Source organism: Micropterus salmoides, unplaced genomic scaffold (genome assembly GCF_014851395.1).
Source record: "Micropterus salmoides isolate LMB-PRFRI ecotype aquatic unplaced genomic scaffold, ASM1485139v1 Ms_hic_scaffold_15, whole genome shotgun sequence".
In the NCBI taxonomy this organism is placed as follows: domain Eukaryota; kingdom Metazoa; phylum Chordata; class Actinopteri; order Centrarchiformes; family Centrarchidae; genus Micropterus; species Micropterus salmoides.
The window spans coordinates 13,275,810-13,302,817 of NW_024040596.1; the positions used below are offsets into that span (position 1 = coordinate 13,275,810).

Genomic DNA, 27,008 nt, shown 5'->3' on the forward strand with positions numbered 1-27,008 from the left:
CACATTTTTTTCTATTTAATTAATATAAATCACTAATTGATATAAAATGTTAAAGAAATAAAAAAGGCTGAAGTTTGACTTCATTTACTTGACAATGCACGTGTTAAGACAGTATACAGGCTTTACAGGCTTACTCACAGGCCTCTGGAGGAATAGATTTCAGCATCATCTAGCAGATATTTTATTTGTTCTTTTAGCATTTGTCTGTAAAGCTGAAGAAACAAAACATAGAACAGGTACATAATTCAATGTAAAATCCATGGTGATATACAAAAGGTTTGCGACAGACTACCTTTAGTTGGACAATATCTCAGGAAAGGAACAGTGCCGCTGATGCAGCTGTACAACAAAATGTTAACAGGACTGTTGAGATCCCAAGAAACTTGTTCTGACAGTATTGTAAACAGAAGTTCATGACACACAAAGTAAAACATAACACTGTTTGCTGTGATCACTGTATGAGAAAGTATGCAGGTTAAATTGGCAAATTGACTTCTTTTCCAAATGAATCCACCATAATGCAAATAAACATTTCAGTACAATTAAAGAGCTAAAGTGACAATGCTAATATGTTCGGATATTTTTGGGAAAAACTAAAACGAAGGTCTCTCTGTCAAACGAAATCTGCGGTTCTAACAAAAGCAAGCTTACTCAAATGCCCAGGTGACGGTGTTGTCCTTGAAAAACATTGCTAACAGTCCAGCTCCTATGTCATACATTGAATAGATATTTTCCTATTTCCAAGACCACTGGCAGTCTCAGAAATGCCTGGTAAGCCATCTTTGGATGCCAAAATGTGTCCCGTCAAGTGTTTTAAAATAAATATAGGTCTGTGCCACTATAAGGGCACCCAACCCATCAAATCTCTTGTCTTGTGAGATTTCTTTAAGATGGTCCACCCTCTGGATGTCTTCAAAGGCCTTTAGTATGTCTGCCTCTTCTTCTCAAGGCATGCTCAAATGTCTGTTTTGATTTTGTCCAGAGAGTTGTCGATCTTTGTCAGAGTCTTTTTGATGCGTAACGCTGTTAATCTGGCCGATGGATTCTGGTACCAGCACTCCTTCATGAGTTTAGACATGGAGGTTAAAGTCTAAAAATGAATCAGGAGACATTAATCAATCAGTGTGCCCCTTACAGAATGTAAATATTTCTGGATAACAAACAAACACACTTTGACTGTTTAAATATTACTTACTGGGTCTGAAAACCATCTGTTTGGGATGTTGGGCCGCTGCTGATCCACACACACAACCTTCTTCATATCCTCAAAACTGGGATCACTTGGGACGACGTCATGAAAAGGTGGCTTGTAGTCTTCGACAATGCCTGCAAGCAGAGCAAGCAACAATTCACTTTCAAGATCACATCACTCAAAACAAAGTGTAAAATACGAGTCTTACTAACATTAAACACAAAAAAAGGATTCATGTTCCGGCACAGCTGTTTTGTCCTTAAGTGCAGCCGTGGGACAAAATAAGAGATATGAGATTACTGTGTCGGGGGAGGGGGGGTAAATCAATATCTTAAGTGTCACTGAAAGCCCAGTCCTACTAAGTCCTACTATAAAGCGATAAACCCATTTGACCGTGAATGGAGGGAAGTAGGTTTTATTTCACCTAAGATGCCTCTGGCTTCTCCAGAGACCACACACAGTGGGATGATGATGTGTGTATCAAGGCCAAATCTTTCCATCAATAGCAGAAAAAGCTTTTACTTAGTGTGAGTTAAAGCAATGATGCTGTGTTCATTCTGAAGAGAGCAACATGTTCACAATGATTTCTTTACCAATCAAACACTGTTACTAACCATTTGATACACATAAATAGGATATCTAGGATACATATTCCGCCAAAATGAGGTTCATCACTTTTTTCTACATGTGTAAGAAACACAGTACCTACCAGCACTATCTACATTTAAAAAAAGATGTAGATAGTGCTGCCTACAATATGCTGCTTGCAGGAAATGCAGATTTGCGACAAACAACCATAACAGATGGAACTAAGGAAAATTACTACAGTGAATCCAACAGGACCATGTCATGTAAAACATGTACTGACCATTGCTGACTGTCCTCCTGGCAATCTCCCACAGGACGAGGCCCAGGGCCCAGATGTCCACTCTCTTGAAGGACTCAAAGCAGTCCATCTGGATGGAGTCATCAAGCACTTCAGGGGCCATGTAGCGCTTTGTGCCCACTTTAGGGTTGTTCCCCACATCTAACTCGTTGGTGTCTTGAAAATGCATGACCGCGAGACCTAGCATGAAAAAAACACAACACTTTTAAAAGTTCTCCTCCGGACATTAGATGTTCAAAAATACGTCAGTGCTTAGAATAATAACACCGTGTAACAATTTTAAAAACTGTTAATTGCTTATGCCTCAAAAGTATAGAAAATACTTAGTATTAATATACTAATAATATAGGCTATTATTCACCACAAACTTCGCTTTTGTGACCAGGATTGTGATATATTGAAATTTACCTATTTCATAATTTGTGTTTAATCCTTCACAGAAAAAACAACATTTGAATCCAAATTAACAAGAATACATGTTATACACTGGCTTTGATCTTTGCCTCAGAGAGCTTAGGGGAGAAGTCTTGAAGGTCCTTGAAAGCTGCTGACTCCTTATCTAGAGCTCTGACAAATTGTTTCACTAGGCTCAATTTGATGTGCAGTGGTGGCATCAGCACCTTCCGGCTGTCCACCAGTGGCTCCCACTTGACGTTGTTCCCACAGAGAAATGGGTCTGCTTTTTTTGTGAATTGTGTAACAAAGTATAATTTTACAAAAAAAAAGTTAAATTAAATTTAAAAAAATAATAAATATAATAAAGATAAAAATTTCTTCTCTCATTAAAAAAAAAAATTCTGAATCTATGAATGTGCAACTTATGTTTTTTTTTTTTTTAATGTTTACTTCTGGACACAGGATGTGTCCTGCTTCACTGGAGGTGTCAAACTTCCACATCACACTTGTGCAATTTGCATAGTAGACCACAAATGTTTTGTGAGGTCACATAATGAAGTGTTAAACTCAGATTTAAGGTGAGCACAGAGAACCCACCCCCCACCCCCCACCCCACAGCCGTCTAGCGTCAAATTCTGCACGTACGTCATTCTGCACAGTGAAGTTCAAACATCCGAGTGACAAAGTAACAATAAGCAAAACACACTTTGGAGTGGAGGGAGACAACTGTGGCGAGGACAAAACACTAGATTCACTCCATCAACTGATTTAAATGCTGAAGCGCTACCTGTTCACCATAAACAGCTTCTGTTCCACCATACAGGATGTACTCCAACATAAGAACAACTCACTTGGGAGACAAACAACTAGTACCATGTTTGTCGGAACAGCAAAATGCGTCATCCGGAGCAGTAAACATTTCAAGACTGTCGCCAGGTTATGGCTTGTACCTGAATTAGTTTTTATTCAAGCATCTGCCAACGGAACATTGGTGTATTAGATAAAGTGGTCTGAGTTCCTCTAAATGTGTTTTTGATTAAGGTGCTGGATGGTACATTTAGCAGTGGTTGTTCTTCCTAAATTAACAACAAATATGGTTAAGAGGATAGATGCGATTTTACAGCAGATGCATCTCTTGCGCAATGGCCCATGAACCATAACATTTAATTAACCCTTTCAGTAGCTTTGAGGTGATTAAAATCATCTTGTACTCAAGAGGCATCAGCTGTTATCAGCTCTTTAATAAAGCCATATCATATTAATACAGTGGGAAATATTCAGATCCAAAACTTGCTGTTTTTTGTAGCTGCACCATTCAATCTAATGTAAATATACCAGCTGTTTTGTGCATCATTTTATGCACATTTCCCCAAAATTCAGCCTTTGGAAATTCTTTAGATTTTAAAATAAAGTTCTGTGGTATTGAACTATGTTTGGCTGCACAGATAAGTGCTCAGCAGGAGACGGCGCTGCTTGTGAAGTGATCAAAAGCACATCCTATCCACATCTTTTTGAAGTTGAACTTTTATACCCCTTAGATTAAATGGAGTGGAAATTGATCTTGTAAATCTGTCAGTATGCTCACCAAGGTCAGCAATGCAGCACTGTCCATTCTTTTTAACCAATATATTTTTGCTCTTGAGGTCTCGGTGGGCGATGGCCGGTTTGCCCTGGGTGCCGAAGATCTCGACGTGGAGATGTGCCAGGCCGCTCGCGATGGAGAGGGCCATGCGGAGGCAGCTGGATGCATCAAGGGTGCTGAGTTGAAGGTAGTCATACAAGGAGCCCATCTCATGGAAGTGAGTGATCAGCCACAACTGAGTGCTGGAGTTCCTGGAGGTCATGTCTGAAGCTATGAAGCCTGCATTGAGAGAAATATATCAATGTATTTAATAAAAAGTTTTGATCAACACATGCAGGATGGTATGTAACCGATGAGAGATGTGTGGGCACTACAGTACAATAAATTTCCAGTAAAGGTAAAGTGGAATGGTCTGCACAAATAGAGAATCTTTGGAGGGAGCTCAAACTCAGTGTTTCTCAGCGACAGCCCAGAAACCTGACTGATCTAGAGAAGATCTGTGTGGAGGAGTGGGCCAAAATCCCTCCTGCAGTGTGTGCAAACCTGGAGAAAAACTACAGGAAACGTTTGACCTCTGTAATTGCACACAAAGGCTACTGTACCAAATATTAACATTGATTTTCCCAGGTGTTCAAATACTTATTTGCAGCTGTATCATACAAATAAATAGTTAAAAAATCATACATTGTGATTTCCGGATTTTTTAGATTATGTCTCTCACAGCGGACATGCACCTGCGATGACAATTTCAGACCCCTCCATGATTTCTAAGTGGGAGAACTTGCAAAATAGCAGGGTGTTCAAATACTTATTTTCCTCACTGTATTATGAACTGCAATATTCAATCAAATTATGGTTATGTTGGGTTTCATTAGCAATTAGTTATACATAGTGTATATGTCAACATAAATTATCTTTACACAGCGCATACCATGTATGAGTGGTGTTATTTTGATCAGATCCTCCTTGGGAATTAATACATTTTAAGGTTTACATGTTTAGCATTCAGTACTTTTGAGTCAGGACATGTGGCAGCAGGATATTAATACCATGATATTTGTTGTGCAAATACAGTAGGTATACTCTACTTAATGCATGAAATATGGTACATACCCAGGATGTTCTCATGTCTCAGCAGCACCGTGTTGTAGATCTCAGTCTCTCTGAACCAGGACTTCTCATCTCTGGAGGAGAATATTTTGACGGCGACGCTCTCTCCCTGCCACTGACCCCTCCACACTTCGCCGTAACGGCCCTTACCTGTTGGGGCAAAAACGTGGGCACAAATGACCAAACAGCATACACAGAAATAGACTCATAAAAATGTCTGTTTGCTTTCAACACGTGTTTGGTTAGTCACCCTGCTCTTGAACAGGTTATTGTCTCCAAGATGTGTTTGCTCATAGCGCTACATTAATTTCCACAGCACTCTGGAACTTTTTTTTAGTTTGTCATCTTTTTGTAGGGAGCAGTTTCCAGCAACAAAAAACTGTGATATGGTTCACTGTATGCTAGCTGGCCAGCTCCATATAGCAGACAAAGGTTATTACTGAGTGGCTGGTGAAGAAAGTCAAACATTTAGTAGCTACATACCCACATATCTTTGTCAGAAGTTGGGGGAAACAAGACCAGGGTAAAAGAAAAGTGAGCATTGGAATTACATTTATCATGTGGTCAAAAAAACAAACCTGTATGAATGCTAATGTAGCTGTGTCTATTTGACATGTCAACAGCTGTCAACATGTTCACTCTAACGACTTTGTAAGCTGGTGCTCTGGTGGTGTCTGTGTATTTTGGTTTATTTTGCTGCACTCTAGTGGCCAGAAATCATGTATTTTTCATGCAATTTTCTTAGAGAGCTTGGAAGCAACCACCAATTGTAACAATACAAGTAGTGTCTAAGAGTGAACTTTTTATTTCAACACCAGTGTCTTAACCCTCAACACGGACTATGGCAACATGTTTGTTCATATGAAAATAGGTTTGCTGTTGGTAATATTTTCTCTGACACCCACACTTAACATACTACAGCCAATCTCAAAAATAAAGTTTGTGCAAGATTTGGCTCTAGGGACGTGATTGCTTGCACATTCATCCTTGCCCAATTTCAGAATATCCTCTTAGCATTGGCTGAAAGTTGTTTTGCAAACCAAATATTTATTTCAAATTGACTGTATTACTTGTGGATAAAAGTACCTGTACTGCATGTATTGGATGGCCTTTCTACTGGTCATACAAATGAAGGCAGTCTAACAGTATCAGTGAAAATATGAACTAGAAAGTTCAGTTTGAAGGCTTATCAGACAGCTAGGTGCTACACAGCAGTTAATACTCCTTCAAGGGAGAATTTAACACTCTGATAAATCATTTTGTTTTACATACAATGTGCTACCCTGTCAATATATAGACACTGTATGTCCTTGTACATACAGCATTTGTCAAACCCAGTGTGCATCGGCTGAAGTGAGGCTTAAGTCGAGCCAGGGACACCCTTTTAGTAGGACTTTACTGCACAGTAGGAGTGCCTCATTGAAATGAATGAGGAGGCTGAGTTTTCTGGGTCAGCGCTATTGTGAATATAAAAAACAGCCGTAAACAGGACACTTACCCACACACTCATTGAGTGTGATTTGTCTTGCAACAGTTCTCTGAACAAGGAAAGGGAGTCCTGAGCCACTTCCTGAAGTGCAGGAATGATCCAGCAGATCCTGGAAAGAAGAAAAACAGAAACAAAGAGTAAAGGGCTTGTATATTTACATGTGTGTGTGTTTGTAGTAATAATAATTAAGTCATTTAGCTAACACTTTTATCCAAAGGGACTTCCAATTGTTATATATATATATATATATATATATATCAGAGGTCACGCGCCTCTGGATTAAGTAGGGATTAAGTGTCTTGCTCAGAGAGACTATGGTGGATAAGTGACAGTGGGAATCAAACTCAGGTCTCCCACACCAAAGGCATCTTTGTATATTTGCAAGAAAGCTATCTGAATGAAAACCTTTCCAAATGAATCGTGTGGCTCGAGCCGAAAAAATGATGAAATAAGGAGCATCTGGGACTCAGATGGAGACTAATACAAGCAGGCCGCCTTTGATGTGGCAACCACATGGGACAGAGAGGGGGGCAAGCTGTGTGTGTTTGTGTGGGTTTGTGTCTGTTCTGGAGGTGCAGAGTGCCCCCTGCTGAGTAAACAATAGAAGTGCCACCCCCTCCCTGGTGACTGGTGTGGGCGCTGGAGATTTGATCTAATCCAAGGGCCAGACTCCAAAACAGGCGCAATGCTGCTAAGCCTTTTATTTTTATCTCAACTATAAGACGTGCAGCATCCCGGCGCTGACGCAGGAGGGCAGTGCACAGCAACAGTCAGCAGCTGCTGGGCAAAAAAAAAAAAAAAAAAAACTACTAAACTGGGAGGGGAGGATGAAGATTGAAAACAACAGAGAAGAGTGATGCCTCAGATACACAGATGCATAATGCAAGAGCTGCCTGAAAGACAATTTGGAATCACAACACAGGAATGCAAGACAGAGGCCTTAAAATGAATGATGAATTACTCTGCAGAGAGTTTAAATCCCCCTCTCTTTGAGGATTGTTTTTAGGAGGGCATATTTGGGCCAGGCCGTTAAGCAGCAGAATGCAATCAGAAAGCTGCAATATCATTATAATCAGAGATGACTTCTGGGCAGCAGGATGCAGAGGGACAAGCACATGTGTTTCAGTCTGATTTGCTTTTCACACTAATGTTCCTAATAACCTTTCTCATGTTGCTGCCAAGCATTTTTTAATTACGCTGAAACAAACATTTTGTGGCTCCATATCTGGGTTTTCCTTTGCCAAGTGCATTGATGGACTTTGGAAATAGCTTGATAGGAAGCCAAAATCAGCTATTTCTTTCGCTGACCCACACACACACACACACACACACGCACGCACACACACACACACGGACAATCAAACTTTAACAGTTGGACATATTATTTACACTTTTCATAATGAAAGATAAATGGGATAATCTGAGCTTTGAAGAGTTTAGACATACTTACAAAAAGAGAATCAATGTTCCATGTCAAAAAATGTTTGCTGCAGATATGAAATAAAGTCTTTCAAAAAAGTACTACCTATGATTTTGTGAAGATATAGTATCACAAAATGGATAGTAACAGCCCTGTATTTTGTTAGAACTCAAGCTAGGCTGTGAGCAGTTCCTGCTGAACTTGATTACACAGTGTGTGTGAGCCAGTGAATGTGCTGGCTTACAGACTAAATGCTAACCACAGGACTCCACCTAAACTCTGGATCAGTTTAGAGCGGCCTCAAAACATAAACCACTCTGCTGAAAACTTACAATCCGCGGTTGAGTAGAGAGAAAATAAACTGCGAAAGACGTTCCTCTAACAGACTGGAAAATGATTAAAAAGATGCAAAACAAGTTTGAGAGTTGAATGATTTTTTAAATTTATTTTCATTCCAGCAAAAACACCTCCCACTTACACACACATAATTCTTTATGCTAATGGAGCCACTATGCATTGCTTTAAATGTTTGTGCATTAGAATTACCAAATGCTCTTGAGATTATGATCTGCAAAGTACACAAGTTCAGAGGAGAAGGTCTGCACTGTTGAATTTAATCATTTTTGGAGACAGACCATGCACGTTGACCTAACGACACTAAGCCCTATAATATATTAAGGCTTAAACATTGCCTGTGTGTTTATACAGTGTATAATCTACCTATAATTTACTACATTTACTGAACCAAAGATGAGTTTTTGGGGGATTGGGGACTCCTTTACTGTGCTTGCTCTCATCATAAAGTGAGTGCTTTAACTAATTCACCCATATAGTGTGATGCAAAGTCTAAATCAAACCAATAGAACAGAAGAACAATAATGTGCCAGTGAACTGATTTAATTTTGACTTGGCCTGACGTATTCTCTCATTACATTTTAATTTTTCTTATAAGGATTCATTTGAAAACATTACACTGAAAGAAATAACTCTGCTTTCTATGGAATGCTCCATGTCTTCAAGTCAGTATGTTGGGGTCAATTAAAGCATATAATACTAAACTCTTGATTACAGTGCCACCACATGACCGCCTTGATCACAAATCTGGATTAAAAAGAGGAAAACATGGTTTATTGTGCCATGGTAACTCTATTGTATATTATCTTAGAGTCAGTGTGGGGGAAAAAAATAAGAGGTGGAAGTCCCCTCTAATCCAACAGTGTTTTAACTCAGCAGCTGAATCCTGAACATCTTTTTAGATGGGGAGTTTCCATCTCTGTTGTAGGTAAACATTTGCATTTCTTTGTGACATTAAAGATTCCCCCTCAGATCCAAGAGTATAGAAAAGAACCATCCTCCACCCAAAATCAAAAAAACCCGACTGGATCTGCCATATCTTAATATGACTGATAGGTCTTTAAATATTTATATCACTAGCACTAGACAACAACTAAATCCAAATAACTGAATGTTTTCTGACGCTGTAAAATGTTTGTTTACATTAGTAAAGTATTAAATTACAGCAAATGTCAGTTTATAACACCTACAGTATGGGGCAGCTAGCATAGATGGACAGAGGTGGGTTAGAATAAAGTATGGAAATTTGATCTGGAGTAATATTCATCATACCAGTCACTTTAAATCTGCCATTAGCAGCTCTTATCCAATTCTATCTAATAAGCTTGGGAGGTTTCCTCCTGCATGGTATCCACTACTCACCGCCAGAGTGCTCTCCCCCACATTGGATGCTATGAGGCCATCGATGGTTCCGTATTCTGCATCTCGTGATGTTAGTCTCTCCATTTGGTTGTTGTGGATGCGTCTGAACACCAGGATAGCGATAGTAGAGAGGACGATGAGGACGATGATTGGAGCCACAATGACGATGGCCAGTGTGGTCACACTGTAGTTGGACAGCTCATCAGCTGTGAGGGAGAGAAGAATTTAAAACGCGTGACGTTTCCTCACACTAGAATAAAATTAAAGCTGGATTTTTAAAGATTAAATGTTGCTTGCATCTGTCTAAAGACTGAACATAGTTGCTTAGGTAAGCAACAGATGGGAGCGTCCACTAAAACTTAGTGATGATTCAAGAAGAGGTAATCATAATTATGTAAGTTGAGGGAAATCTCTTTTCCTTTGACTGGACCACACATATTGAGGGTCAACCATACGCAAATCACAGGTTTAATACACTCTGCAGACCTTCTTCTGAGGAAACCACTTAAGGGTGGGGGAGCACAGAGAGCACACATGCGCATGAGCATTCACTCACACAAACAGATTGGATCTCATCAAGTCAGCAGAGGTCGTCTCGAGGAACTTACCACCATTCACACTTTCCGAACATTCCACGAGCAACACTGCTCAGCTCTGCCTGCAGCACAGACAATGATTCCCTTTTCTCAACTCAAATAATGAAAGCATCCGTGGGTTTCTCCCACATACCCATAACTAGCAACTCTTCTAGCAACTCACTAGACTTGAACCAAACACATAGGAAAGGATACATTTAGCTAGACAACTTGAACAAATATATTTTACATGATTATTGCAACGTAACAAGACAGGGGAGGTTTGTAACATAGGGCAATATTGTGGGCGAAAGAATACTTTAAAAGATCCTCTGGAAATATTTCTTATCCTGACATAATTGGCTGCAGTTTAGCACATTGTAACAATTTTCTGATCTAATCCCCAACTGTATAACCAAAAAAACCAAAAACAGCTATGGTACATTTATGTATTTATTAAATATAACATAAAAGACTGATGTAGAGAGAGAAGTAAAGGTGAAGGAAACAAAAAGGCAAAAACAGCTCTGTGTATAGATGCCTGTCTCCTTCATTCCCAGGTGACTTCAGCCTCTGAGCTCTTGTCAGCCAGCTCTGACATCTCCGAGAGGACAGAGGGGAAGTGGACCATGACTAAATAACATTCAAAACCTCCCCCTTGGTTTCCCATTGTCTCCCCTATTTCTGTTTCATAAGGTTCCAGGAGTGTGACCACACAAAGGTGTAACTCAGGCCAACAGAAACCATCTAGAACAGCCATGGCAGACAATTTCACAGCCGGACAGTGTAGCCCTCTTAGTGGAGAATGATGGAGAGAATTAATAACAGTAACAATTTGTTAATAACAATAACTAACCCACACAGTCGTTCCTATTCTGTAACAGATGAAATCTAGGCAGCACTTTGCCTGGAACCGGTTTCAGCAATTTCTTTAAAAGTGCAATGTGTTCAATGCTGAAATCAACAGATGAAGCTCTTTTGCATCTCTGATATAAAAGGTACTTGCAATGCATTCTGGGTAGTACAGTACTCTACCTTTGACAGGCAACTCCACAGTGCTGTTCATGTTACACAAGTGCCCATGGCAGCACTCCACAATCTGGTCTCTGGAAGGTGGGGTCTTGCAGGTCAATGTGCTCTGCTCATAGACCTTAAAGCAGCCTTTTTGGTACACTAAGGAGCCGGCGCTGACAGTCAGAGATGAGAAACACTGGTGGCCCATGCAGCGATTCCCTGTGACACATGAGCTGCCCTCACACACACATGCATGCTCCTCTTTGATTAGGGGCTTTACTTCCTCCTCTGCAAAAGATTCAGGAAGAAGACATGGCAGCTAAATAAGTAAATGTTCAACAAGAGATGATTAAAGATATTACTGCATTACTATAAAAACGCAATATCACATTTTATGGTGTTTTCATAAAATTACATTTCTAATTGTGAGACATCAAAGTGATCTTAAGTCGCATAAGGTCTGTTGTGAACTGCAGCCAAGAGAAATGTGTACAGCGTGTACAAAGTCACCTTTCCCTGGAGCTTGCACAGTGACGTTCATGTTACACAGATGGCCCTGGCAGCACTTGACAACATGGACCGATGAGCGTGGCAAGGCACAGGTGACTCTGCCCTCCTCGTCGTCCCTCAGGCAGCCCTTCTGTTGGACGGCCACCCCGTCAATCATCTTCAGAGAGGAGAAACACTGCTGGCCTGCACAGCGATGGTCACGCTCACACATGCCGCCCTCGCACACACACTCCTGGTCTCTGAGGACTGGTCTGCCAGCAGACACTTCTACATCTGATAAGAGGAAATAGAGATATGGGGAAACCCATTAGAGCAATACCATTAGTATCCTATTAAATTAAATGGCATTCACTCAGATCAATAAAAAGTATGTTGAAAATGTACCTCTGTTGGCTGGCTGGAGAGGCCAAGTCAGTTTAAATGTATGAATTTTGACAGAAAATGTGACACATGCTAATATAATATACAGACTTTATCTAACATTTTACAAACATATTGCCTGAATGACTAATCATGTCAAATTGTGTTACACAGAACAGTGGAACACAATTTAGTACACTGAACAAAATCCTATTTGATTTTGCCTGCATTTGCTATATGATATTATATTATATATTAATGTAGGACAAATATTAGTTGTAATATTGCGTTATTGATTTTAACCAATGGAAATGTCAACTGATTAACAAGTCTATTGGGACAGTCCATGAGCAGTTGTGCAGCTTGTACATTGATAGTGATGTAAAGTTATTCCCCAAATTGGTGGTAGGCTGGTGAATAAAGCTGTTCTGCATCCACCTCTGCAAGGGGTCAGCTACCAATATCAAATAAACTCCCAACCTGTGGAAAACACTGTGGCACAAAATATAGGAAAACGTAAAGGATAGTAGTGGCATAATGGTTAAAAAGACTGAATGATGAACTGATGAAGGGATTTGTTGGGGACTGATAATAAAAATCCTACAGAAGTTTAGGTACAGATAGTGTTGATGATGGAAACACCTCACCTTTCACCAGTGACTGCAGGGAGACGTTGATGTTACACAAATCCCCATAGCAGCACTCCACCACCAGCTCAGGAGTTGGCGGGCTCCCGCAGCGCAAGGACACTTCCTCATCAGCCATAATGCAGCCCTTCAGAAGGACCGATGTCCCGTTCAGTATGGCAAGAGAGGTGAAGCACTGCTGGCCGAAACACCGGCCCCCATTTGTGCAGGACGCACCGTCACACAAACATTCAGAGTTTCTTACACTGACGTCACCTAAAAAAGGGGAGAAAAAAAAAGGTCAAGGACAGGAACTCATAATCGAAGATAGATTTAATGCTGCTAAAAGGGGGACTTTAATCTCTAATATGCTCTCAAATGTTTTTCGACAACAGACGATCAGTGTTTATCCCTCTTTTAAGGATGTATGTATCTTTTGTAAGTATGGCAAGTGCAGTTTGCCACCCTAAAAAAACACTTTCCACAGTATTCCACCACCACTGCAGTTGTTTAAAATAACACAGAGAGACAGCAGATGAGAGGGAGACAGACTGAGGAGGGGTGGTGAAAGAAAAAAAAAGTGTGAATTTTTGGTCTATACATGTAAGAGACTCGACGGGGACAGAGAGAGAGACACAGAGGCTGAAAGAATTTCTGTATTTTCACAAACGTGAAAGAGAAAGGGGGCAACACAGACATCCAGTACATGTCTTTCCAGCCACAGTACGTGCTTGGGACCTCCAGTGACAGTGTGTGTGACCTACTGTAATCTTGTTCTTTTGCAGTAACGAGGCTGATGGCACAGCGACATAACGCATTCAGAGGTAGCAAGAGGGGCTAAATTCAACCAGATCCTACTAGCAGAAACCTCTTCTCTCTTCTGCAAAAGCCTTCCTTTAGGTCTGGTGTGAGAAGCGGTGGTTTGTGACAAGACACTTACCTTCTGAACTTGAACAGGGAAGTGCCAGGACGATCAAAACCAACAGGAACATGTCCCCAACTGTCATTGTCGACCTGGAGGAGGGGTGGGGGGGACACAAAAATGAGGGCTGCGCTGCGATGTTTATGTTTGCTTTGTCAGGCCAAAAAGGGCTAACATATTATCCAAAGTGAACATTTTTTATATTGATGCATTTGAATACCTTTTTCGGGACACCATTCAGTGAGACAGAAGGCCAAGAGAGACAGACAGATAACAACAGTATTTGCTGTCGACCTAAGAGTATCAGAGAGAGCAATTTTACAGAGGGAGCCCTTTTTCTTATTTTCAGGGGGGAAAAGAGTGAACACCAAGTTTAAAATGCTCAAGTAAAGTGGGTCTCATGCCTTCCTGTTGTCCTGGCAACAAGGCATTGAGTGGCAAGCAATGGGGAGACTGGGGCTCTCCTATTGGCTGCCTCTGTGCGTGCGAGTGTGCGTGCTTGTGTTGGAGGGACAGGCTGCTTGGCAGTGAGGGGAGAGGAGCAGACAGACGAGAGAGGGGAGGAGGAGGAGGAGAAAGATGAGAGGAGCACAGCGGGGATAATGAGTGTGGGTGCCCAAATACTATTGTTTAGAGACCTGGAGACAGCCTAATCCTTCAATATTTAATGCATCCGGAGAAGCGTCCACATACGTCATGCAATTATGTTTGTTTGTTTTCTTTATACAGTGACAGATTTTAAACAGACCACCAGTTTAACTCACACTGTAAACTCAAGGGGAACCCCCCCCCCACCCTCAGAGCTACCCATTTTATAAAGATGATATGTGAGTTTTGCAGAGACATCATAGCCTGCAGCATGCCCCGTTTATACCATACTAAGCACCGGGGCTGTTATCTTAGAAGCATGTGCCTGTGCGCCTGAGTGCATCTATGCCACTGATAAATACCCCCCCCCCCCAAGCCTTTGTGCCCGTCTCACAGACATAAATGATTAAGCACGTAATGTTAGCATTAGCCCAACGGCCGCGTGTGTACGGGCCGCTCGAACACATACCACACACATACCACATGCTGCTCCTTTAATCAGCGCACAAAACAGAGGCTGCCACACGGAGATAATCAGGAGCTCTGTCTGCTCCCTTTGGACAAGGGGAGAGGGGAGCAGCAATGGGGGCAGGGAACGGGCAGGGGGGCATGAGAAGGCAAGGGAGGTATAGCCAGGGGGCAACTGGGGGACAGTGGGTCAGAGAAAGGCAGAGAACAGGGCCAATGTGGGAGAGACATGTGGGCCAGGGCAGGCTGCAGCAGTGAGGTAGGCTAAAGGGAGGGAAGTGGGACAAGGAGGTGTCTGGTGTCAGTGCCCAGGGGGACAGTGGGAAGAAGGGCGCCACACTGGTGGGGGACTGCCGCCTGGGTTACAGTAAAGCCAGGGGGCCAGAGGAAACAGGATAAAGAGATAAGCAGAGAGGTAAAAGACAATAGTCTGGAGCACACACTCGAGCCTAAAAAAAGTGACCTGTCTGACTGGTTATCTTGATATTGACTCGTAGAAAGAAATCAAAGAGCACAATATCCTGACTCACCCGCTGCTGACGGATCAATAAGTCACCTCAATTAACTAAGTAGAGCATGTCAGGAGGCTCCATTTAATGGCTTCAATTGGCATGGGTAAATGATTTTTGTTTACATTTAACAGCTAAAAGACACTCGACGGCGCACTGAAATGATCTCTGTCTCAATTCATCTCTCCCACGCAGACACTTTGTCTTAAACAAGCTATCATAAGCAGTGTGCCACACAATGACGACCAAGCAGCTAAGTAGTCCTGTTAAGTACACAGCAAACATTTCAGTCAATGCACTGAAAAATCTGAGGGTATTTTGAGTTACCTGGCCTCCAATGAGTGTTTACGTACGTACATGTATGTCCATCTATCCACACAGGAACGTATTATCAAGCTAAGAGCTTTGCTTGATGAATACACAGCCAGGACTAGTCCTGATATTGGAGACCACAGAAGGGATTCTTGGAAAGGAGAGGCAGGCCTAGTATCTGCAGAACCGATTGCGATCTGAGTAGACAACTTTATAGCGTTGTGTGTGAATGTGTGTGTGTGTGAGTGTGTGTTGCAGCCTTCTATCCCTGCGTATTGAATTCTCTGGCAGTGTTCTGCAGCGTGTGTTCACAGAGCTGACATCCTGCCGAGGGTGTGCTCTCACCCCCCCTCCCCCTCTATCTGTCTCATCCCCAATCTTTCCTTTTTATTCCCTCTTCCTATGTCCTCTGAAGTGGTGTTGTAACAGGAAAACAGCTTAAATACCACATGGTAATGAGTACTTAAGATATTTTTTTTGAACGGGTCTTACTACAGTATAAGCAGTTTATTTAATTGTTACTTCACATGAACGTAAGTAAGCCGTTTGTTTTACAATGAATTATAATGACACTTTCATAATTCCCTCTTTCAATCTGCGAAACATTAGGCAGTTTATATAGGTTGCCTTTTCTGAGTGACATGCGTAGGTAGAAAGTAAATAAAGTAATGTGCTTAATGTCAAACCTTTCTTTTATGCTAGTTCAAAATTCTACTCCACTAGACTTCAGAGAAAACTTGTGCTTTTTACTTTGCACTTACAAGTAACATTGCAGATTTTACATACTAAACTGGTGACCATCTTGTAAAATATGGTACACTGCTGAGTATGAGTAATAACAAAATAATGTAACATTATATAATAATAATAATAATAAATATTTATGAAATAAGTCATCCTGCATAATCAGTACTTTTACTTTTGGATTTTTAGGTGATAATACTTCTGTTTCTAAACATCAGAAACATTCTAAATGCAGGACGATCACTGTAAATTGACTGTTTTGCATGGATTTGTACATTTACTTAGGTAAACAATCTAACTACCTTCTCCACCACAGCTATTTTGTAAGATGCGTACAAGCACAGATCTTGTACACGGATATATAGAAAACCCATTGAGCTCAACACAAGGTAGGCAATGTGTGTACAACCCAGAGAGAAATAGTTGGAATACACTTGGCCCAGAGGAAAGTATGTTAGGGTTGACTCCTGCTAAGTGCTGCTAGAGGGACTTGAAAGTGATCCTAAATATCAAGGCTCCTGTTTTATGACGCCACGTTTTCTTCCCAGACTCTTTCCAGTGAACCCACTCCAGAGGGCTATCTTGATAAGTACTTCTCTAAGAAGTTGAGCAGAGCTTAAAGTGATTAGATGGAGACGATTAAACGTGCTACTCATACATACTGTGATTGGCACAACTGAACCCATAAAGAAAAGCATGTAGATATTTATGATGATTTAAGTACATGCGAGGAGTGTCCACTTACAAAACTACATCTTCAGGTCTCATGTTAAACCTAATCTTTTATTACCATTTGTTGATTCTAGGTGACATTACGGATAACGGATTGTTGAAAGAGCTTTCAACAAAAAATGAAACATATTAGTCTGTTTTGTACTCAGGTCAAGGCGAAGGAGAGAATGACAAAACACTACTTTGTCTGATGAGCATGGTTTATCACTGAGGTTGAGGAGGGAGGAGGCTGGAAGCCCTGCAGGAGCTGCTGAGTCATCATGCTGGCAAAGAGGGAGACGAAGAGGTGGAATCTGTGTCTGAGCTGGCAGGCTGGCACAGTTACCATAGCACAAATAGCCTGGGCACCGAGGAAACTGCAGCAAACTGCAGGGCGGCAAGGGAAGAAACAGGCAGAGACTGGGGCAATGCGGAGCCTGCTGTTCGTGTCCCTGTCCCCGTCCCAGACCCAGACCGCTAAAGTGCCAGCATGCCATCAGGGACACACAGATGGTTCGCTCCTAGGTGGATGTGGGTGTAATACAGACCGGAGGGGGAAAGTCGTCCTCTTTGCAGCAGCCCACATTCATGTTCACACTACAGCTCAGCAAATCAACACAATCACCTCAGTTCGAAAAAAACATTCTCTGCCTACAGTCAAGTACAACAGTTGGGATGACTAAAACCAAGTTAAAAGAATTCACAACCTTAACTTTCTAGAAGATTATGAGGGAATAACAGTCACACATGATACAACTGCGCTTACGAACTGAGAAGAATGTAAGATTACAATGAAGAAAATGGTGCACACTAATGATTCAAACATCAGTATTGGATTTAAATAGTATTTGAGTATAAAAAAACAAAACAGCATTCCAAAAGTCAAGGGCTACCTCACAGTATGCCAACACTTTGCATAAAGCACAATGGTTTCCTCATTTGCTTCGCCCCTACACACTGCGTGACATAAGTAATCTTGCAGGTTCATTGCATGTCGCACTGTACATGATGGATCCCAAATCTGTGTCAAGCTGTACGATAGCCATTTTGAGTGTGTGTGGTGAATGCCTAATGAAACTTAAAAGAGGTCATATTATGCTTTTTGGCATTTTCCCTCTCCTTCATTGAGTTATATACCTAAAGGGAGTTCCCATCTTCCACAGAAAACACTGCCTGAAAACAGCTCGTTTATAGTCCAGCCTTTTCTTCCGCTTTGCTGTGACGTCACAGCAAAACACATGCTTGCCAAATAGCTAGTCCGCCTGTTGCCTCTCCTCTCCCATCCAAACATTAGCCACCCTCCAGGCAGTCAATGGACATAAAATTGTTAGAGACAGTACTAGAGCACAGTGCTACTTTTAACTTTTATTATAGCCTACATGGTTCTTCTTTAACCAGCCTAATATAATGATTTAAATGTGTTCATTAAGTTGTTGTTAGTTTGTTGTAGCCTACAGTTTAGGCTACAGATTGATTTTAAAATATAGGCTATTTGACTGTTTTTGACCGATCTGAAAACCCTTTGAAACACTTGATATCGGCCATCTAGAGAATGTCTGTGTCGATTTTAATAACTGATTTAGCATTATCCGAAAAATATAGAGTGACAGGTTGCAGCAAGGCAAGCGTTTGTCACATATCAGTGGATGTGTTGATGAAATTTCAGATCTCTAGGACGTACGTGATTTTCTTATATTTTTTGAAGTTAGGAATGAAGAAATGTCTAGAAATTTACATTTCTTGTAATTAGCCACCCCCACTTAGCAAAATCATTACCAAATTTTATACATCAACTGAGTAGTGACCCTAGATCGTATAAACCAAATTTCAAATTTCAAATTTCAACAAATCCATCCAACGAATTACAAGGTATAAACTTTTTGCAAGTGTAAATAAAATAATTAAAGTGTAAATACACAAAAGTAAAAATTTATGGGAAGAAAAAAAAACAGAATGACATATCTTTTGATAACTTTTGATCAGTGACATCCATAGATGATTCTGCCAAAGTTTCAGGTTGATTGGCGAAACCGTCTTAGACGAGTTCGCAAAAAGTGATAAAAAATTATTAGAGCAGAAGACTATTGGAGCAAAGATGCAGATGAATCCAGAGATTAAAATAATGAAAGAAGTTCGACACTAAACGAAGCCGTTTGAGATAATTGCAAAGACGCAAAGTTGATTGTTGTAGCATCACCATGGAGGTCTATTTTTTTTTTTTTGTAGTGGGTGGAATTTGCAACCTACGTGCCAATTTTGGTGAGTTTTCATCCAGCAGTTTGCTGCCCAAACACTTTTAGCGGAGAAAAAAAGAAAGAAAAAGAATGATCAGAACAAAAACAATAGGGCTCTAGGAGCTTCGCCGTTTGGATCCTTAAAATATGTCATGACTGCCACACTGCCAATGTCATCATTCATTTAAATTGTTCTCACTCTGAAACGCTTGCTCCAGTCCATGTTGCTAAGCTGGTATGGGGAACATATCTACTGAAGTTTACCAGCTTTTCAGGGCCCACCCTACTCTGTTTCTTATTGGCTAGTAGTCCTTAACTAGGTACTGCGCATGTGCAACTACCAACAAAGCTCTTGTAGAGGTGGGATGTATCACTCCACTGATAAAACAGAGCGTTCAACACACAGGGTGAAAAGAGGAACTGCAGCAATGTGCACTATGATAAAAAATTTGGTGTTTTTTGAAAATGAAACCATGTAAACTTGTTCTGGTACAACCCCTACATAAAATTATGAACCAGAAAATGAGCATAATATGACCACTTTAAGGCTATAGAAGAAAAAAAGCACAGACCTGTCATGAAGTCAAATCAAAAGGCCTTACGTTATTTAATACACTGGTTGGTTTGTAGACCTGGCACATAACAGCAATCACGCTGTGAGAAATAAATTTCTGAAACCGTCTTTCTGAAATTTTGACACAGGCCGTCACCAAAGCTCTAAATCAATGTACGTCTCTCTCATTGCAATTCTAGGACCACTATTTTTGATTGAGAAATAAACAGATTTCACCACGTTACACTCATGACGGTCAACTTTTGTCAGGAACCGCCCAAAATGGCACAGAGTATAGGTGTCTTTAGGCCAAGCACTATCCACTAGACAACAAGATGGCAATCAAGATACCAGAATCTACAGGTCACTGTGGCAGCAGGAGCAGCAAATATTAGGTCTGATATTTTTGCTTGATGATGTGAAATATTCTCTGACAAAATAACATCAAGTGAGCAGCTGGTTTGAGTGATGAAGAATCTAACCATGATATACTACTGCAGCATTTTTCTGGTCTTGGCTTAATACTTATATTTATGAGTCTTGACCTGCAGTACTTGATTTATCTTTCTTATATTTTCCACCTACAATGTTTATTATTATGCACCAAAACACCAAAGCAAATTCTTTGTATGTGCAAACCTATGTGGCAATAAAGCTGAATCGGATTGAATCTACATGATGGTACACCACAAAATATGCACAAAATGCCCACTAGCTCATCAAAACATTGCTCTATGGAATCAAAAGTGGCCCATAGGCCACACCTTTAAATACTGATATTTAGGAAATGCTGTTCTTTTTGTTAAACGAGGTTGGGAAAAATTGAACAGAGTAGAGTGTAAATTACATTATTTTGGTATTGTAACCAAACACAGGTATTGTTCTGGCAACAGTTTTGAAATATGTGTGGTGCTGTGACCTTGTCTGGTGCAACAGTGAAACACAGGCTGACTGCTTGTTGATATCCTGAGTCATACACTGAGGTTGTGTGTGAAAGACGCATGGTTCTGCTGAGTGGAAAAGTAAAGCTCATTAACCTTTGGAAACACACCTCGCTGGCCAAGGGCCTCATCAAATGGGAGATGAGAGAGGGACTTCTGTGGCCCCTTGGAAGAGCTTGGTGGAATCTGCAGTGCCCCATCAGGTCGAGCCAGGCTCCATCTTTCAGGCCCCTACAGTATCTCAGCAGCTGCCTCCTTTCACAATGTGAGGAATGTAATCAAATGCAAATGGCCCCCTGCTTATGCTCAGTTCTCACTCACACATTCATTTTAATAGGCAACGGCATAGCAGGTTTTTGTTCCTTGGATACAGTGCAACCCACACACACACAAACAAACACACACACACACACACACACACACACACACAGCGCAGATCAAATGTAATCAGAGACAATAGTTGCCTTTTCTTCTTGCTGTAGTACCACCCTACCTTCCACCTCTGAACCAACAACACCACTCAGACACGCTCAGCCTGACCCCCCATCACAAATCAGACAAGCCCTTTTGTTTCTAACAAAATGACGTGACAAAGTTTGATTTGTTTTCGTGCAAGACCTGGGGTGCTATACCCCAGGGCAAGAGTTGTGAGAAAGACAGGACAAACAGGGGAGAGTATAGCATACAGACAACATTCAAGTTCTGCATTATCAAGACCAAGACAACATCACCTGCGCAAACAACCAACCAAACACACTTCGATTTCTATGCAGCAACAGTTTTTCTCTGCGAGGTTTTATTATGGCTTGGTGTTGCGTGAAGTCTCGTGAGACACAACTTGGAAGGCTTTTTTAGCATTGTGACGACACTGTTAACAAGTCTTCTATGCAATGGTCACCATAGCAATTAGACATTCATTTTCACACAGTCATCAAAACATTTGAAGCAGCCAATTCAAACACCATCTTTATGGCCCTGTGCTATGTTTGCCAACAGAGGAATGCACAAACACTCTCCCTCCAAACGACCATCTCACAAAGTTCACTGCTCTGGCGCAATACCGTTCTCAAAAGGACACCTTGATTTGTATCGCGGTACACCCTTTAGACACAGTTTCCTTCATGTGATACAAGTAAATCAGGCAAACAGAACAAAGAGCCACTCAAAGCTCAGGGAATATTTAGCCTAGGCTCTAGCGACTGAGCTGCAGGAGTCAGAGGGCTTACTTTGTGGCCAAACCATTCACCACCGTGATGAGAATCACTCTGCAAACAGCTTGCAACAAAACACTGAAGGCGTATGCAGCACTATGCTCCGTAATGCAACTGATCCAGGCCATTACATCCTGCCGCCAATGGAGTCTTTATGGCCGAGAGTTTCCTGGCCTTCCAGAGAAGAGATACTTCTAAGGATTAAGCTATTTAAATATGTCAACCTGAGCTGTAAGAAATGGTGATGTGTATTTTTTTTAAATGAGCTGATCGATTACATGAGAAAATTAATCATCAGATTAATTGATTTTGAAAATAACTGTTAGTTTAGCCACACAGATTTTGAAAACGAAATATATTGTGATACTGATTCCAGCCATGTTGCCCAGCCCTACTTACATGTCAAAACCAATGAATGACTAAAACATTAGAAATGCCCCATTTGGCTCAAGCACGGGGAAAGGACTGGACTAATTCAAGCGAGCCCCAACAATGAGACACTGATGTACTGCCGTCATAACAGAACTACCTCACTTTTACGGCGCTGTGACCCAAGAGATGAAACATAGATTATTCTCAATTCGTAGACAAAGTGCCCACACCAAATAGGAGCCCGAGCCTGGGAATCAGATCAGACTGAAGCAGCAACTGAAACAAAGCCATAACTTTCCCTACTAACAGCTGAGCGATAACACAAGCGCACTGAAGCGAGTGAAGGGCTCATAAAATGTGTATTGCAGACTGTCTCCAGAGCAGTCTGGGGTTAGTGTGGAGAGCAGCCACAGGCACTGCAGATCTATGTGTGTGTGCATCTGTGCAGACAGTAGTGTCTTGTCTCCCTTTCCTCTGTCTCCACTGGTCCTCATCCACATTTGAGCACAGAATAAGAGAGATCAATAAGTCTGTGCAGAGCCACCAGAAGAAGAGGAGAGCGAACTCCCAAACAGAGAAACCAAAATCTGGCAGATGCACAGGCAGTCTTTAATCTCATTCTCTTTTTCCACTCTAACTTCCCATGTCATGCTGAGACGACAGTGCCCGCAAGTCCCAGACAGCTTCTCTCATCGTGATATGTTTGGGCTACATAAGGCTGCTGATTATTAAAAGGCTCAAGGATTTTTTGACTAAAAATAACGCTGCAGACAGAGGGCCCCTTTCTAAAAAGCTGGACACGAGCATAGAGCAGAAGCAAATTCAACCCACATGCTGTGTTCCTCTGCAGCCTGCTGCCTCATCTGATGCCAGGTTTGCTGCAAGTCAAACTTTCTTGTAAGTCAGCATACACACACACACACACACACACACACACATGCACGTGCACACACACACAAAAGCTGAAGGAAGATAGTTGAAGGTTGCTACTCTGAGCTAGACTTGCCAAATCCTGCCCCCTTTTTATCCTTCAGCCGCCGCCCACTACCCGCATTCACACACACATTCATACAGTCACACACACACACACACACACACAGGCAGACATACAGTGTCCTCTCTCCCTCCTCCCTCCCTTTCTGCCCTAACTTGAGAGCCACCTACATGGAAGACCGATGAGCCTCAGACTCTTGCTCAGACTTGAAGCAGGCTATCTTGGTCTCATAACTGCAGATCTCTTGTTAACGACAGACTGTGTAACCTGATTCCTCACACACACATAATGCATATACATAAACACGCACACCCCCCTCATCCCCTCCCTCCCCAACACTCTCTCAGGGTTTTTTTTTTGGAGTTAGCGCTTCCCTCTCCCTCCACTTGCATATTGTTCCAACCCAAACCGCCAGATGCTTCTGACAGCCAAATTACTGTGCACAGAGAAATGATTGCCATCGGAGGCCTATCTCCCCTACCCCAACAACCCCACCACCACCCGTATTCGCATCGTGCTTTCTGAAATGCTGAGAACCCTGTGGGAAAATTATACACTTTATGTCTATCAGAAAGAACCGCTACAGCAGTGCACCGATGCAGAGGTCGAGATATTTCTGCCAAAGAATTCAGTGATAATGTGGATATGAATAAGGAAAGGTGACACCTTCAGATTGCTATCAAAGGCCTAATTTATAGTTGTTTGTGCACAAAGTAGTGTCGCAACTAGTGATTACATTCATTATCAGTTAATCTGGTGAGTATTTTTTTTTTTGCTTGATTAATCATTTAGTCTGTAAAATGGCGCACACACAGTAGCCAAGACATTACATTTGGAGAACAGCTGCAAACCATCAAAAATGGAGAATTTGGAACCAACTTTAGAGCTAAAACGATAGATTGAATAAAATTAATGCATAACTATTTTGATAACATATTCATTCAAACAAAACTGCATATAATTTTGTTCTCACAGCTTCTCACTTGTGAATCTCTGCTTCTTTTCTTTGTCTTATGAAATAGATAACTGAATAACTTTGGGCTGTTGGTCGGACATAAGACGTCACCTCGGGCTCTGGGAAATTATATTTGTGAAACAATTTGATTTTTCACTATTTTCTGACATTTTATAGACCAAACAATGAATCACTCAAGACAATAACTGGCACAAAATGAGTTGCAGCCATAATGACTTAAAGGATTCATCAATAACCACAGTTGTTGCGGATTCATTTTCTTGAATAATTGGCTACTTGTTTCAGCTCTCACTCTAAGCAACTTGCTGACAGTAAGACAAACATGTGTAACAACATAAATGCCTTCAAGCATCATAAATCAGACACATATAAGGCATCTGTGAAACACATGCAAGACATTCTGGCATCTGGCTCTCCAGGTGTTTTTGAAACGCTAGCCAAGACAAACCCTCAAACCAGTTCTATTGTTGGGAATGCATTGTTAGTCTTAAAGAGACAGATAACCTGGTTGAGGAATAAGTTACCACAGATAGAGTTGAGACAATGACACCGGCCTAAAGCCAAACAATAACATTGTTGTAGAACAAGAGACAGGGAGAAAGAGGAGAGCACTAATCACAATGGCAGGGTGAGCGGCCACAATCAGGCCAGTACACGTTACCTCAACGGAACAGAACAGGATCCCCTGGAGTCGAACCCTATCTCAGCCCAGACTGCCGGACGTCCCTTTATCTGACCACTATCATCCAGACTCCGCGGCAGCAGCCTCTGAGAACACCAGGCGCCCAAAAAAAAGAGAGGCCCGACCTCAGTGATTGGTCAGCTATGGCGGTTACATTCTCCAGATCATCAACCAGCCACACAAACACACAGCCACTAACAAAAACAAATAACCTCGACTGTGATTCCATTGATCCTGTCACAGGATTTACTTCACTAAATCTCCAGAACCTCTCCATCCAGTTCCTAAGGAAATAAATCATTGACATTGACAACCATTGTGTATCTCTAACTCTCTTTTCAAGTCCTAGGAACAGTTCATGTGTTACAGCTTCAACTCATTTTAAATGGCTAATCCATACTGATTAAACAGTTTCCCGTGCCAGACACTGTTAAACCATACGTCTTGTCATGTCATGATTGTCATGCTTATACATGAAATGGTAGTCAACTGGAGGTATCACGAAATTAAAAAGGCTGGCTGGGCTGTGCAGCGAAAACAAATGCACAATAAAGTGTTCCCCCAGACATTTTGGGCTGCTAGTGAAGGAAAACGTGATTAGTATGTGGGAATTTGTGAGAGTGAGGGTCTAGCACACTGAGTTGATTCTGAAGGAAGAACACTCCAGTGTGAGACATTCCCATTCACACATCTTTTAATCTGCACAATTATCTCCGAATGTTTTCAGCCAGCATTAACACCTCTGTAATGAAGTTTGCATCCTCTCATCAGCAGGTCTATTGGCTTTACATGTAACTGCCCTGCACACTCTTCTCACATACCATTTCCTGTTTGGCCTGATTGTTTCTCAGCAAGGGAAAAGCATGTCAACAAATACTGTTGCATCTTGTTAAAGAACTATATTGGTGAGATTCACGCGTGTCTTCGTCGCCAACTAATTCCAAATTAAACCACAGACCACTGTAAACCATGCTGTGTGTTCTCCAGTGTGACACCCCCCGCCGTCCAGGGTTACGATTGTGATGTTAAAAGTGCTCAGCTTGGGATGATGAGACACACGATCAAGCAGGAACGACCCTCCCAAACACTGTTTGCAAGACAAAAAAAAAACACTCTTACCAAAGTCGCAACTAGTTGCAATGTTGGGAACTTGATTTGATTGAGAAATAGAAATTACAACCACGAAAAGCCGCAATGGTTGACGCGAGACGTTTAATTTCTGTCCCTTGGCCTAGAGCTCATCACCATTTGTCAACAACTAACCAAAAACATCTCTCTGACGCGGCCACTCACAATAACAGGCTATACAGGCTGCTGCTGTGTAGATTTGTTCACACGACCTGAAGGTAAATAAAATATGTGTGGCTGCTTTAACAGGCCAAGATTTTGCGAAAAAGCTCAGAGGGAGGATTTCTTATGAACACGTCGCGAAAAATGTACCTGCAAATCAGCAAACTTCTCCACGTCCACCAAAACGTCTATACCCACATTACAATGCAGACGGTAATATTACAGACATTTTAGGCACGTCATGTTTAAACTTACCTTGCGAGTTATTTTTCAAAGTGCTTTTTTGAGGGCTCCGTAGCTTGCGCAGGTCGAACTAACGTTATTCTGCCATCTCCCGAGAATTCACCGACAATACCCGATTTGTTTTCCAAAGTCTGAAAGGCAGAGCCTACATGACGCCAACATTATCGTCCGCCGTTCGCTCGGTGGAAAAGGAAAAAGTGATACATTCACTCGATGTTCGTATTTAGGAGAGAGAAAAAAGCAAGACACATGCTGTAACGTTGTCTCTCTTCACACATCAGGGACTGTCTAGGCTTCACAACTCGCACCCCAATCCCCGAAGGCAAAAAAAAAAGAAGCCAGGATTGGAGGAAGTTACCTTGCTACAACTCACTGTAATTAA

At 41.5% G+C, this 27,008-nt stretch overlaps 1 protein-coding gene across 2 annotated transcripts; it reads right to left on the reverse strand.

Annotated features, from left to right (window-relative positions):
• Window positions 1–26,992, reverse strand: LOC119904033 (activin receptor type-1-like). Of its 2 annotated transcripts, XM_038720401.1 has the most exons (13): window positions 26,639–26,992; window positions 25,073–25,179; window positions 13,817–13,890; window positions 12,898–13,152; window positions 11,891–12,163; window positions 11,402–11,668; window positions 9,792–9,997; window positions 6,665–6,764; window positions 5,170–5,316; window positions 4,060–4,335; window positions 2,061–2,258; window positions 1,196–1,326; window positions 1–1,090 (listed from the first exon to the last, which is right to left on the reverse strand). In XM_038720401.1, exons 3-13 carry the CDS (start codon window positions 13,881–13,883, stop codon window positions 956–958), a joined length of 2,055 nt encoding a protein of 684 aa, XP_038576329.1. In that variant the 5' UTR covers window positions 13,884–13,890; window positions 25,073–25,179; window positions 26,639–26,992; the 3' UTR covers window positions 1–955. The 2 variants fall into 2 exon arrangements, with proteins under 2 accessions (XP_038576329.1, XP_038576328.1); XM_038720400.1 differs by lacking the exon at window positions 25,073–25,179.
• Window positions 26,993–27,008: the final 16 nt, after the last annotated feature.

Coding starts and splice junctions, on each gene's coding strand:
- LOC119904033 (XM_038720400.1), bottom strand. CDS start 13,883: ATGACAGTTGGGGACATGTTCCTGTTGGTTTTGATCGTCCTGGCACTT. Junction 11,669..11,890: donor TGTGCAAGCTCCAGGGAAAG/GTGACTTTGTAC, acceptor AATCTTTTGCAG/AGGAGGAAGTAAAGCCCCTA. Junction 4,336..5,169: donor GAGACATGAGAACATCCTGG/GTATGTACCATA, acceptor CTCTCAATGCAG/GCTTCATAGCTTCAGACATG.